The 12,858-nt window shown below is 46.5% G+C and overlaps 2 protein-coding genes across 5 annotated transcripts in view; one reads left to right on the plus strand and one right to left on the minus strand.

Moving 5' to 3' along the window:
* Nucleotides 1-9,276, plus strand: part of LOC106937184 (rac GTPase-activating protein 1) — a 12,881-nt gene extending 3,605 nt beyond the window's left edge. The window contains exons 2-17 of one of the 4 annotated variants that reach the window (XM_015018585.1): nt 2,714-2,814; nt 2,891-3,093; nt 3,167-3,306; nt 3,485-3,557; nt 3,649-3,702; nt 3,840-3,932; nt 4,729-4,882; nt 5,841-5,959; nt 6,452-6,616; nt 7,199-7,294; nt 7,601-7,799; nt 7,875-7,977; nt 8,068-8,200; nt 8,289-8,394; nt 8,486-8,597; nt 8,765-9,276. In XM_015018585.1, the coding sequence (XP_014874071.1) occupies nt 2,714-2,814; nt 2,891-3,093; nt 3,167-3,306; nt 3,485-3,557; nt 3,649-3,702; nt 3,840-3,932; nt 4,729-4,882; nt 5,841-5,959; nt 6,452-6,616; nt 7,199-7,294; nt 7,601-7,799; nt 7,875-7,977; nt 8,068-8,200; nt 8,289-8,394; nt 8,486-8,597; nt 8,765-8,810 (1,897 nt within the window). In that variant the 3' untranslated portion in view covers nt 8,811-9,276. Of the gene's footprint in view, nt 1-2,713; nt 2,815-2,890; nt 3,094-3,166; nt 3,307-3,481; nt 3,558-3,648; nt 3,703-3,839; nt 3,933-4,728; nt 4,883-5,840; nt 5,960-6,451; nt 6,617-7,198; nt 7,295-7,600; nt 7,800-7,874; nt 7,978-8,067; nt 8,201-8,288; nt 8,395-8,485; nt 8,598-8,764 lie in introns of all 4 variants that reach the window. The other 3 variants (XM_015018583.1, XM_015018586.1, XM_015018587.1) reach the window with 3 other exon arrangements.
* An 871-nt stretch (nt 9,277-10,147) lies between these two features.
* The window catches only part of LOC106937185 (dihydropyrimidinase-related protein 2-like), a 12,619-nt gene continuing 9,908 nt past the window's right edge, over nt 10,148-12,858 (minus strand). The window contains exons 12-15 of the mRNA XM_015018588.1: nt 12,367-12,452; nt 12,106-12,285; nt 11,835-12,000; nt 10,148-11,742 (exon numbers count right to left, since the gene is read on the minus strand). Of these exons, the coding sequence (XP_014874074.1) occupies nt 11,651-11,742; nt 11,835-12,000; nt 12,106-12,285; nt 12,367-12,452 (524 nt within the window). The 3' untranslated portion in view covers nt 10,148-11,650. The remainder of the gene's footprint in view (nt 11,743-11,834; nt 12,001-12,105; nt 12,286-12,366; nt 12,453-12,858) is intronic.

Below are 12,858 nucleotides of genomic sequence, written 5' to 3' on the forward strand. Positions count from 1 at the left end.
TGACCTTTACTGAAAAGATTTGAGTCGAAGTTCTAGAGAACCACCAGCCTTGTCTGGTCCCGAAGGTTTTCAGCCCCTGGAACTTCACAGGTTCTGTTCTTGGTTCCGTGGTTCCGGTCCGGTCCGTCAGCCTGCGGTGGGTCTGGCCGCCCACGCCGTGTCAGCAGATTTTCTCCACAGAATTTGTCAGATAAACTTTGGTTTGTTTTCTCTTCTTCATACTGCTGAAGTCTGCAAATACCCATCAATGAAAAAAGGAGAATAGTTGGTCCAAGTCAAATAAATGGCTAAATAAATAATAATAAATAAATGGTTGGAACAGAAACGGCTTTCTTGAGAGTTTTTAAATGAGAACTTTTTAGCAGATGGCTCTGGTCACTTTGTGATCCTTTTGTCACTGGGCCTTTGACCTTTGACCTGGCCTACAATGCTGTTGACCCCAGAACCCTTTTATTGCTGTTGGGGATACTGGAGCAGCCATGACGGTTCCAGACACTTTGTGTTAATGTTGGCGATGTTTTTCCACTTCAGCGCCTCTTGCATGCGGCGCTCTGTAGGGTTCCATCCTGGGGCCACTTTTATTTTCATCATACCTGCTTCAGCTGGACTCTGTTCTAAGGTTCTTTTCCTTTGATTGTTGCGCTGATTGCCAGATCGATCTGCCCCTCAAATGGATTAATGGTTCCATCAATCCTCTGTTGAAATGTCCGGATGGCACCAAACTTTAACGATGATAAAACTGAAGGGATTTTGCTCAGCTGCATTTCTGTCTCTTTGTGAATTTTGGCTCTCTAAAGCTGAATTTGACAGTCTGTTGCTAATCTGAGAATGATTTAAGCTGGGTTTAAATCGTTCAATCGGTCTTAAAGAAGAGTTTCTTCCAGTTGAGGCAGATAGCCTAACCAGGCCTGACCTTGGGGAAAATGCTTTGTGCGTTCATTGCAAGCAGACTTGGTCACTGTAATGCGTTTTATGTTCGGTTGCTGAGAATGCTGCAGCTCAGTTTTTAACAGAAAATCGTAGGTTTGAACACATTTCGCCAGTTTTCTCCTCCCTTTGTCACAGAATAGATTTTATTGTTTTGGGATTTTGTGATGATGAATAAATGCTTTCATGTTCGTCAGGTTTCTAACCCTAACCTGCTGACCTATCTGATCAGCTGCTTTTTAGCCAGGATGAAGCTAAACTTTGGATAAACCTGACCTTTGACCTTAGACAGACATCCTGACTAACCCTAATCCGGTTGGAGTTCTTTTTTAGTTTTAAAGTTTTTTTTTTTTTTCATTATTCCAGTTCATTTTGTTCTGATTTGTTTCCAATATTATCATTAGATATCTATATTAATTTGTGTATCATCATTAGTAACTGCCAGGACTGAAAGAAAGAGAATAATTTATGATTATTATTCATGGAAGAATTCGGGTTATTTTGTTAATAAATTCTCTGATTTGTTTAGAAGTCAGTGCTTCAGTGATCATTCCTTCAATCAATAATCAATCAAGTTTTATTTGTACAGCACATTTCAGCAACAATGCATGTCAAATCAAAGTCATGTAACAGAATCAACATTTAGTTAAGAGCCGTTGTTAAATTCTTAATCTTTTATGATTTGGAGCAACTCCAACCAGCTGGGTTTTAGTCAGGACTTAAAGGAGCTCAGTGTTTCAGCTGTTTTCCAGTTTTCTGGCAGTCTGTTCCAGATCTTTGGTGAATAGAAGTTGAATGCTGCTTCTCCATGTTTGGTTCTGGTTCTGGATGCAAACCAGAAGCAGAACCAGAACTAACAGGTTGATCCAGCAGCAGATCTTAATCTGTTCATTAATTTCTAAACTACCAGCAGTTTAAAGTCTCTCAGTGAAGGACTGTAGAACCGGGTGGTGTAGAACCGGGTGGTGTAGAGCCGGGTGGTGTAGAACCAGGTGGTGTAGAGCCGGGCGGTGTAGAGCCGGGTGGTGTAGAGCCGGGTGGTGTAGAGCCGGGTGGTGTAGAACCGGGCGGTGTAGAGCCAGGTGGTGTCTCTACCCTCCTGGTTCTAGTCAGATCTCCAGCTGCAGCTTCTGGTCTCAGTCTGACCTGCTGCAGGAATCAAACCACTAAATCCTGGATGAGTTTCTCTGGTCTCAGACTTTCGTCCTCTGGGCCTGAATGTTCTGCTGCTGCTAGAGGGACCACTGAGGAACCGGCTTTATGTGGCTCTGAAGGCTCAGGTCAGAGGTCATCACTACGCCCAGATTTCAGGCCCGATTACTGGTTTCCAGCTGTAATACCTGAAGCTGTGTGTTGACTCTAGATCCATAACGCTAGATCATTCCTCTTTAGGTCCAAAGATGATAACTTCAGTTTTGTTTCTGTTCTGCTGGAGTTTCCTTCATGACACACAGTTTGTCTTCCAGAGACGATGGAGTTGGTGCCCTGATTAAACAAAAGAATGTACATTTTATTAATAATTTATTTATTATAATTATCAATGGTTACATAAACATTGATGTGAATTCTGGTTCCCAACAAACCAGAGGTCCAGAATCACTCCCACACTTTCCAATCAGAACCGGTTCTGAAGAACCAGAGTAAGTTTCTCTGGCAGTAGAACTGCAGCTGATAAACTGGGTCGGTTCCTGAAGCTCTAAAGATCTAATTATATCTTTGGTTTTATTTTTGGGTCAGATTCTGGTCCGTTCTGGTTTAACTCTGCTCCCATGCCTCTGTCCTCCAGGTGTGTCCAGGTGACGGACACTCGGCTCCAGATGGAGGAGCTTCTGGCTCTGGTTCTGCAGCGGATCCACATGGAGGAGAGCAGCATGGCTGTGGAGCGAGGCAAGAACCATTCCTGGCGGTCCTTTTTCTGACAGGTCGTCTGGTTCTTGTTCTGATGGGTCTCGTGTCCATGCAGAATGCCTAAACGTGGTGCAGAACCTGGAGGCGGTGAGGCGGAGCTGGCAGCGGGCGGAGGCAGAGCTGAAGCGCTTCAAGGAGCTGCTGGTGAAGTCGGATGTGGCCAAAGCGGCTCTGGAGATCCAACTGAAACACGCCCGGAACCAGGTGGACGTGGAGATGAGGAAGCGGCACAAGGTGGAGGCCAACTACCAGTACCTGGTGAGGGAAGCTGATGGGTTTCTGATCTCAGCGGCAGCCTGCGGGAGGCGCTAACGACTCCGACCGCTTGCAGGAGAGGCAGATGGGGCTCATGTGTGACATCCTGGTCCAAGACGGAAAGTTCAACACTTCTCTGAACGATGAGCAGAAAAACTTCCTAGCAAAGCTCAACCAGCAAGGAGCCAACGCCACGCTGCTCCGCAGCACCAAGAGGTGAGGGGAGAGAAACGGGTTCTAGTGGCGGGACAGGAGGTAAAGCTACAGATGATGCTCCTGGTTTTCCAAGCAGAACTGCTTCAGAACCAGACCAGACCAGTCACATCCAAAGCGGGTCTCTAGAACCATCCAACCGGGTCGGCTGTTGTTGACCCATCTGATCGTCTCCCAGCAGGTTGTCTGTCATTGACGAGTCGTCCTTCCTGTCCCACTCCGACATCAGCTACGACCGCACTGAAGACTATGTGGTAGGACACACACACACACACACACACACACACACACACACACACACAGGACTGTCCCACTGATCAGAGTACGTTTGTCTTCATATATCAGGACCTGGACACCACGCTGATCAAACCTCTGAGGTCTCGAGCCCGAGAGCGGAGGGTGAGTCCTGATTGGCTTTGAACCCGAAAAGCTGATGATGATCTTGGTCTTCATCCTGTCCTCTTGATGTCCTCCTGTCTTCCATCCTCACCCTGTTGACCCGTCTCTGTCCTTGTCGGTCCGGTGGGTTTGTCAAGCGCTCCTCTATGCCGGTCGGAGGTCCAGTGGCGAAGCGGAGCAGAATTGGAAATGTGTCTGCAGAGATCCAGGAGAAGAGAACAATTGAGAAGGTGAGGAAAACCCGAAGATGGTTGGTTTTCTTCTTGAAGACCAGAACCTCAGACTTGAATAGAAATTCCTGATAGCTGGACCCAACAGAACTGATGATGGTTGTCGTCCTGTTGAAGGTCCAGTTGATCATTGGAACCAGCTGCTGTAGTAGACTGAGCCGCATCTCAGGAAACTGATAGCTGTTCTGGTTCGGGTTAGGTGTGGTGGAAGTTGGAAGTAAAACTCTTCACAAGATCTAATAACTAGTAATCGACTCCTAATTAATGTAGACTCATTTCACCTTCTATCATTTCTCCTCCACTGTGCTATTCCATAAATCCACCCCACAGAATCACACATACTCCTCCGTGAACAAACGCATGGATGTCTGTCCCAAGTGGTCACTAAACATTTGTTGAATGTTTCCAGTAAATTCTTTGGTGGGTTGCTGGTTCGATTCCCCATTCCGCCAGTCACTCACCACCGTCACAGGGTGAGTGACTGAAGGTCGTGTGAAGCCTCAAATTTAACCTGTTTTCCCAGAACTGCAGTTGTCAAAATGGTTCTGGTTGTTGTGACTCTAATCTGAACACCAAGTGGTCTGCAGTCATCAGACCAGCCGAGACACAATCCTTCAGTCCCAAGATCACAGCTTCTCTTTCTTTGGTCTAAAACGAACAAAGTTCAAAAAGCTTATTTTTTTTTGGAAAATGTCCCATCATGCTTCACTGCAGAAGACATGAGGCTGATGTGAAAAAGCTAGCAGAACCCAGCAGAGACCTGTTGGTTCTGGCTTCCAACCTGTGTTCTGCTCAGGAAGTGGAATCCATCGTGAAGGCATCCGTGGCGACTCCAGATGCAGGCGGACAGAACCACATGGCTCTGGGAATCAAACAGGCTTGTCCCGATGACCCGGCTCGATCCGCCTCCCAGGAGGGGGCCGTCTCCGTTCGGGCCGCAGGAGGAAGAGGCGAGTGGTTCTTTTTTCTATAGTTGGGTTACAGCTTTAGATTCTGATGATCAGGAGAAGATCTTCATCAGGACTTTGACAGGTTCCACCGCTGCTTTACAGCTAAACTAACCCTCCAGAACCAGATCTGAATTGTCTGGTAGCATTCCTTAAGATGACCTTTGTTGTGGATTTTGGACTTTAAGAATCAGAACATGGAATCTGGATCCACAGCAAGCCTGGATTATCTAAACCTACTGTCTGAACCTGCTGCTCTGATTTAAACCTGGACCAGGTCTGGACCACCCTGAACTGCCTTTGGTCTGGACTTGTGGGATCAGAGCAGAAAATAGTTAAATATAAAATGTAATGCATGAGAACAACCAGCAGAGGGCAGTCTATCCACAGAAAAACTCCCAATATCAGTTGACAGAGACCAGTTAAGAGAATTGCATGTTTGGACCGTAGGGGACAGGATGGACTATCTTGGACGTTGTGGATCATATTTCTTTTTAGAAACCATTGTTGTTAGTTCTGTTGGTTCCTCATACATTTGTGGTTCTTACTTCTTGCAGAATCAAAACACATGGAAAGTTCTGGTCCTCGTAGTTGGATCTGTTCAGCTGGTCGCAGTTTAATCGTGACAGAGTTCTGATCCTGTTTTAGGCAGTCAGCTCAGACTGAACAGACTGGTGTTCTGGATCACAATTGGTGCTGGTCCATCTCCATTAAATCATTTGAACTCAGGTCCACCCTGAAGCCCTTATTTTCTACTGAATTTAGTCAGTACCAATCAGAACCCTACTGCAGGTTTGGTATTGGTCTATTTGGTACCAGTTCAGTGCTGCATCCTGTCTGGATTTCACCTGGCTTTCAGTTCCATCAGACCTACTGTAAGGCAGGGAAATGGACCATGAGGTCCAACTGGTGATGAGAAGGTACTTCTGGTCTCTGACTGGTCTTTCCATCTTCTCCTCAGATCAAACGTCTTTGTGGAGCTCCAGCAATGAGAAATCAGTGGAGCTTAATGCTCCTGTGGAGGACAGAAACGTTCCGGTTCTCCACAAGTCCTTGAGACACGAGTTTCTGTCTAAAACGGTACATAAGTCTTACTGGACCTGATCTGGGACCCTATGTCCAATGCAGGGGTCTCCAACTCCTCAAGAGCTGCTGCCCTGCTGCTTCTAGATGCATTCCTGCCCAACACAACAGCATCAAATGCTTGGACTATACCTTCAGCACGCCTTAAGTCACAGGTGTCAAAGTCCAGTCCGTAAAGGCCTGCTGTCCTGCTGTTTTTAGATGTGCCACAGGTACAAAACAGTGGAATGAAATGGCTTAATTACCTCCTCCCTGTGTAGATCAGTTCTCCAGAGCCTTGCTAATGACCTAATTATTCTGTTCAGGTGTGGTGCAGCAGAGGCACATCTAAATGTTGCAGGACAGTGGCTCTTGAGGACTGGAGTTTGACACCTCTGCCTTAAGTTGATCCAGGTGTGTTGGAGTAGGGATGCATCAGGAGCCTTGTGGAATCTTGACCTTTGAGACCTCTGACGTGAAGTTCCTGAGTAACCTAAAGTGTCTTTCCAGGTGATCCGACCAGAGACCTGCACGCCATGTGGGAAGAGGATTCGCTTTGGGAAAATGGCTGTAAAATGCAGGACCTGTCGGCTTGTGGCTCATCCAGAGTGCAAACAGAATTTCCCAAACAGCTGCTCGTCCTCCAGCACAGTGACAGGAGGTGGACCTCATAAGGTACCTCTGTTGGTTTAGCTCAATGTGACCCGTTGCATTCAGTTGCCTGCAGAATAAGCGACCGACAGGCTGGACTCGCTCTGGTCTGCTGGGTTTGTAGAGCTCACTGACCTCCAGGTTCCTGTGGGACTGAAGGTGAAATCAGGGACAGAAAACAAGCTCTGGATTCCCTGCAGGGAGGAGGAGAACCTCCCTGAGCTCCAGGTGTTTCGCCAGGGTTTGTCCTGACTCTCTCTGAAGCTTCAGACTTTGAGTTTCAGAAAAAATTTCTCTGATTTACTGGATGATTTCAGGTCTAATGCAGTGATGCTGATAAGGTGAGGGGGTAGAGCAGTTGTGGAAACGGTGCAGAGCACCTATCGGGGTTGGTCAGAAAACTTCTCCTTTCATGCACAAAAATAACCTGGACCTTAGTTCCAGTTTCAGGTACCTTTGAGAAGAAGTTTAAACCAACTGAATGATGGTCAAACTAAGCTGCAGGGCCACCAGTCCACCATCTGGACTTCATCTGACAGACATCAGAACACCAACAGAACCAACTGACGTGTCTGTAGCTCTGATTTAAGTTCTGCTCTGTTTTAGGACTCTCTGGAAGCTTTTGCTCCGTTGACCCATCCCAGAGTTCCTCAGGTCATCGTGGATTGCGTGGCTGAGATTGAGAGGAGGGGTCTTCATGAGGTGAGTTCTTCGCTGTTGTTCCTTCTCTGTTCTCTGCAGCAACCAAAAGGAAATTTTAAACCTAAAATACTGGACCGGGTGGCCTGGCTTTCAGATGAGGATGAGGATGATCCAAATCTGCTACAGACGGACCAGAAGATGTGACGTTTTAAGGGCCAAGTTGTCCCCTTAGGGTGCAATTAGTGGACCTGCTGCTCAGTTTGGGTGTACTGTTCTTGGACTTTAACAGCCCTGATCCACCAGAGAACTACCCACTTATATCTTTCTACCCTGTTTTCTCATGTGTGTCTGATCTGTCTTCCTCAGAGAGGCCTGTATCGGGTTCCTGGGGGAGAGCGCCCAGTGAGAAATCTCAGAGATCGGATCCTTCAGGGGAAGCCTTCTCTGATGCTTAGTAAAGTTCAGGACATCCATGTAGTCTGTGGGGTCCTGAAGGACTTCCTGAGGAGGCTGAGGGAACCCCTGGTCACTTTCAGGCTGCACAGGATCTTCATGGAGGCTTCAGGTAGAAGAATCAATTCTGAATTTGTTTCATAACTGGCTCTAATCATCCACTGAAAAGTGTCTGTCTGTGTTTTAGAGCTGGATGAGGACAATGGTTCTGCTGTCCTGTACCGGGCCGTGTCCGAGCTGCCAAAGGCCAATAGAGACACCCTGGCTTTCCTCATGATTCACCTCCATAAGTAAGAATCTTCAGTAGATCAGAGGTCTGCAGACAGAACCTGGACCTGCTGTCATGTCTTCAGAACTAACCTGTTCTCCTTGAAATTCAGGGTGATGAGGAGTCCACAGTGCCAGATGGACCAGAACAACTTGGCCAGAGTGTTTGGACCGACCATAGTGGGTCACAGCATTGCTGAGCCATCTCCAACAACCATCATGAAAGACACTACCATTCAGCCAAAGGTCTGTTTAAAAGATCCACTGGTCTCGGTTCTGAGCTGGTTGTGGTCCCCTTGGTGAATCTGGATCAAATGATTGCTCATATCCCCAGGTTGTCTGCTGCCTGCTGTCCATTCCTGAAAACTACTGGAGACAAGTTCTCATCGTGGGAACGGACCAGAACCCGTCTGCATCCTCCTCCAGTAAGCTCAACCAAGGTGAAGGGCTCAGTGGACCCCAAATACACAGATACAAATTCAGAACCTTTTCTCAGGTGGTGCATTGAATTTCCGATCCAATTGTTTTCAGGTCGATTGTTCCAGCCATTGACGTCTCCAGAGCTAAACAGCATCTGCAGAATGACCAGTCCAGATTCTGTGCGAGAAAGAATCGGAAACCCGGGGAACAACTTCAGCACCACGTAAGACCAGAGCAGACCGGTCCCACTATAAGGTCCGCTTCAGATCCTCTGTCGGCCCCCTGTGTTCAACACGTTCCACTACATATTTCATGACATTTTTCATCCACATTAACTTAAGAGTTTTCACTGATCTCCTCACTGTTTGCTGTTTGTTTGGATGTTTTCAGAAATGCAGTGGAGCCTGGAAGGAAGTTCTTCACTTCACCCTGTTGACCAACAAGGAGTACTGACCCAGTCCTCCTTGCAAAAGGTACCATGTGACTGAACTCAACCCTGGAGGTTTATATCAGCAGAAACTGACCTGTTTGACTTTCTTTTCACCATAAAACATCCGTTTATTATGAAATATGCCGCCAGAAATTGAAAATAAGTGAAGCTTTTCAGCTCTTGACTTGACCTTCTCTACAAAACAGAGAACTTCTTTCAGCTGGGCTTAGCTGGACCAAGTGGCCATTTATTAAAACAAACTGGATGGCTTTTCCAGCCTGAAACAAAGGATGTTCTGACCAGTTGTCTTATAAACTTTTCAAACTTATTTCTAAACTAAGAATAAATCTGGAAGTATTTGACTTGAACTTTTAATGTAGATGTTTACAGAAAACTATATTTATTTTCCTGAATGTGAAATTAATAAATATGAAATGAAAAATGTCAAATAAAGCTTTCGTCTTGCAGATCATTTGCTTGTGAGTTTCATGAGATCAGTGGAGCCTCCTTCAGATGGATCTGAAAGTGCTTCATCGTTTTCTGGAGATGTTCCCAGATCTGCCATCTCAGTTAGTTTGGAGAGTCCAGCAACAGGAATACTGGATCGGATTGGTTCTGCTCTGCAGAACCTGAAGGCCTTCCACATCTAGCCCGGTTGGTGCCTATTCCCAGACGCTACCTGCCTAAATGGGTTCCTCGCTTTTATGGGATGACGTTACCAGTTGATTCAAAAAATGGTGTAAAATAAGAGACGTCTTACTCTGTTTTTCTCTTCACACTTTAATCATGCAACTGTTATCACAACAAATTACATCCATCACAATACCTACTACATCACAGGTGTGGTTGCTATAGTAACGCTCCTCATGGACACTGTTTCTGGTCACTGTGTGAGAACAGACAGATGACTAGAAACCACTTGGCTGCCATCTTGGACACCTAGCAATCTGCTGATCTAATCCAAGTTAATCTGAGTTTATATTAAACAAACCCTTAAACTCAGCACCTGCTGGTCAGGTGACCCATGAACACAGTATCCTATGGAAAAGCCAGTTTATTAAAGGTTGAATCCTTTTGAAATCATGTAGTCAATGTTTCCATAGCACAGTGTTTCTCCACCCTGGTCCTCAGCCCTCCTGCTCTGCATGTTTTAGATGTGCCTCTGTTCCAGAACAGCTGATTCAAATGATTGCATGACCACCAAGTACTGCAGAAGCCTGTTAATCACCCAGAGATACAATCTAGGTGTGTGGCAGAAGGGAAACACTTAAAACATGCAGGGCAGGGGGGCCTGAGGCGTTAGAAACACAGCCATAGCAACAGCTGGACTCCAACATGGGAGCAGTGATGCTAACACTGATGCTACCTATTGAGTGAAAATAGGAGGGTGTGGTCATTGAGGTGCCATTGATCAGGTTGGGTATTTGAACAGCAAGGTGAAGCTGGTGGCTCCGCCCACCTTAATGTCTAGCCAATGGTTGCCTTGTTTTACAGACTGATTTCAGTTAGCATAAAACTGTTCTGACGATGCTGGTCGTACTCGGTGCAACCTGGACTGGAACGGGTCTGGGTTGGTGGGTCTCATAAAAGTGGATCCAGTCGTTGACATCAAAAACAGATCATCTTAAGAAGACAAATGTAACTCTTGACCCAAACATTGAACCAATCACAGCCAAGGTACAAAAAGGAGTAAAAATACAAAATTAAGACAAAGTCTTAGAAAACGCTACATTAAAAATGTGAATGTGACATCACATGCTGCAGAGTCACATGATGTCAACAACTCTGACTGTGACCTCTTTCTCTGAGACATGCTCTTTCAAATTAAAAGCCCTCAGTATTTGATTCCAGGCCTTCTGTGTGGATGCTAATGATCAGCTAGAGCTGTGCTAGCAGTATCAACAGTCAGAGAAAACAACTCTGGTCTACAGAACCAGGTTCTGAAGTTGCTACATGACTCAAACAGCCAAAACCATCTGAAGATGGACTGTGGTTCTCAATCATCTAAAGTTATCCAATTACTGCTACAAAGGCTGCATCTGATTACACTGGAACCATGAGCTGTTGGTCACATGACCAGGAAGATGGTCTTAGGGTCCTACCTGTGGGGTGGTACTGCCACAGAACCCAAAATACCCTCCATCTAGAATTCTGACTTGGGGTTAAGCAGCCTTGTGTTTGGACAGTGGAGTCGAACTGAGGTCCAGACTGATTAGAACAGCAGCAGAACCGAGCCTGGTTCTGACCACAAGGCTAGCTTTGACCTGGGAGGCCAGCCTGCCCCTTCAAGTCAGCTGATGCAATGCTGTGACTACCTCACCAGGGGGGTCAGGGGTCAACCACAGGCGGGCTGGCTGGCATCATTCATCTCCCAGATAGCTGGAAGTATTTTGAGAGGCCAATGTGGTCATAATGTTCTGCTTGATTGGCGTTTTATGTCAGCATTACTCATATTACTGTGATGTCACTAAGTAAGATAAAGACATCTTCCTCGTCAGGCCGGTTATGTCGCTGCTGATGTGGAGGGCTTCAGAACTGTCGGGTCAGAACCGGTTCTGTCTAGTACCGGGTTACATGGGGTTGACTAAGCACTATGGTGAGGTTCTGGGTGGGACAGCTACATTCAGGACTAAAGTTGTCAGTTTGAGCTCAGGAGACCCAGAAGGTTCTGGGGAGTTCTGGAGTTAAACTACATATAGGGTCAGACGGTTTCACTTGTAGAGCCCACTGAACCCTACAGGTGTTCACTGAACACCCTACAGGTGGCTCCACCTGTAGGGTGTTCAGTGAACTCAGCTGGATCATAGACTAACAGATGTTCAACACTTGGCTGGAAAATGAATGGATTAAGATAGAGATGTAATGTTGGAACGTCCTCCAGGTGGCGCCACAATCCTTTGAGCAGAGCGACGGGGTATGTGATCGTCAATCTGAGCCCCTGAAAGACCAATAATTTATCACATTATCAGCAGTTCACCCAGAATGCACCTCACCTGGCCAGTCACCTCTAAATGATCCAACTGAGCATACCTGCCAGGGTGAACCCTGATTGGTGGAGGTTTCGGGGGCCAGTTGGGGTTTTGGTCCCCGTAGGACCCCTGGTGGTTGGAGTTGGTGGGACTGACTTGGTCACACTGATGACATCATGGACTGGACCATCATAGTTACCGCGGGGAACGCCACGGGCCTCAGCCATCTGGAGCATGGAAACCAAACATCAGAAGACTGACTGGTCAGTTCACAGATCTGTGTTAACCTGCAAGTTGTGACTTAACTGTTTACATTGTTGTTCATCGGTTACCTTGCTCCGTGCTCTGATCCGCTTGTAGACGGTGTCAGGAAAAGCCTTTCTTGCTATAAAGCGTCCAGAACCTTCGGTCACGTTGAGCTGTCCGTCCTCCAGAACAACCCGACCGCCGCTGATCACTACTGTGGGAACGCCTCGAAACTCGAAACCCTCCAAGATGTTTACCTCCAATGTCTGCACAGAGAAGTTGGTGGGGATGTAACTACTGATCAGATGGACTAGTTTGAGTAACTAACCAATCAAACCAGCAGTTACCAGGTTGTGAGTTGTGGCAGAAACGGTTAGAGTCTCTTTTGGGTTCCAAATTACAATATCAGCATCAGATCCAACAGCAATCCTTCCTGAAGAACGAGACACGCACAAGCACATCCAGTAAACTGGGATTACGAATGACTAAAATCTGATCACCAGTTTCCAGTAAAACATCCATAAACACCACCCTGGATTTTACCCAGAAGCTCCAAGTTTGTCCTCCAGGTCTCATAAGAGATGAAGTCTGAAATTAGAAGCTGCACGATGCAACCAGCAGCCGACTACGAAGGGGACAGGCACGTGGAGGGGAGGGGGCTGGGGGGGCTTCATTCAGCACCTGCCCCTTTTGCTCCTTGCCCCCAAGTGCCCTTTTGGTCAAACTTTTTTTTTTTTTGTATTATTTCCTAAGCCCTCTTCTGACACATAATAACATGTACTAAAATTATTAGTTTTTGTTGGTATTTTTTGTACAACATAATAAGCCCTCCGGTCACC

Source organism: Poecilia latipinna, unplaced genomic scaffold (assembly GCF_001443285.1).
Source record: "Poecilia latipinna isolate Pla-1442-1.1 unplaced genomic scaffold, P_latipinna-1.0 Scaffold2291, whole genome shotgun sequence".
Taxonomy (NCBI): Eukaryota; Metazoa; Chordata; class Actinopteri; order Cyprinodontiformes; family Poeciliidae; genus Poecilia; species Poecilia latipinna.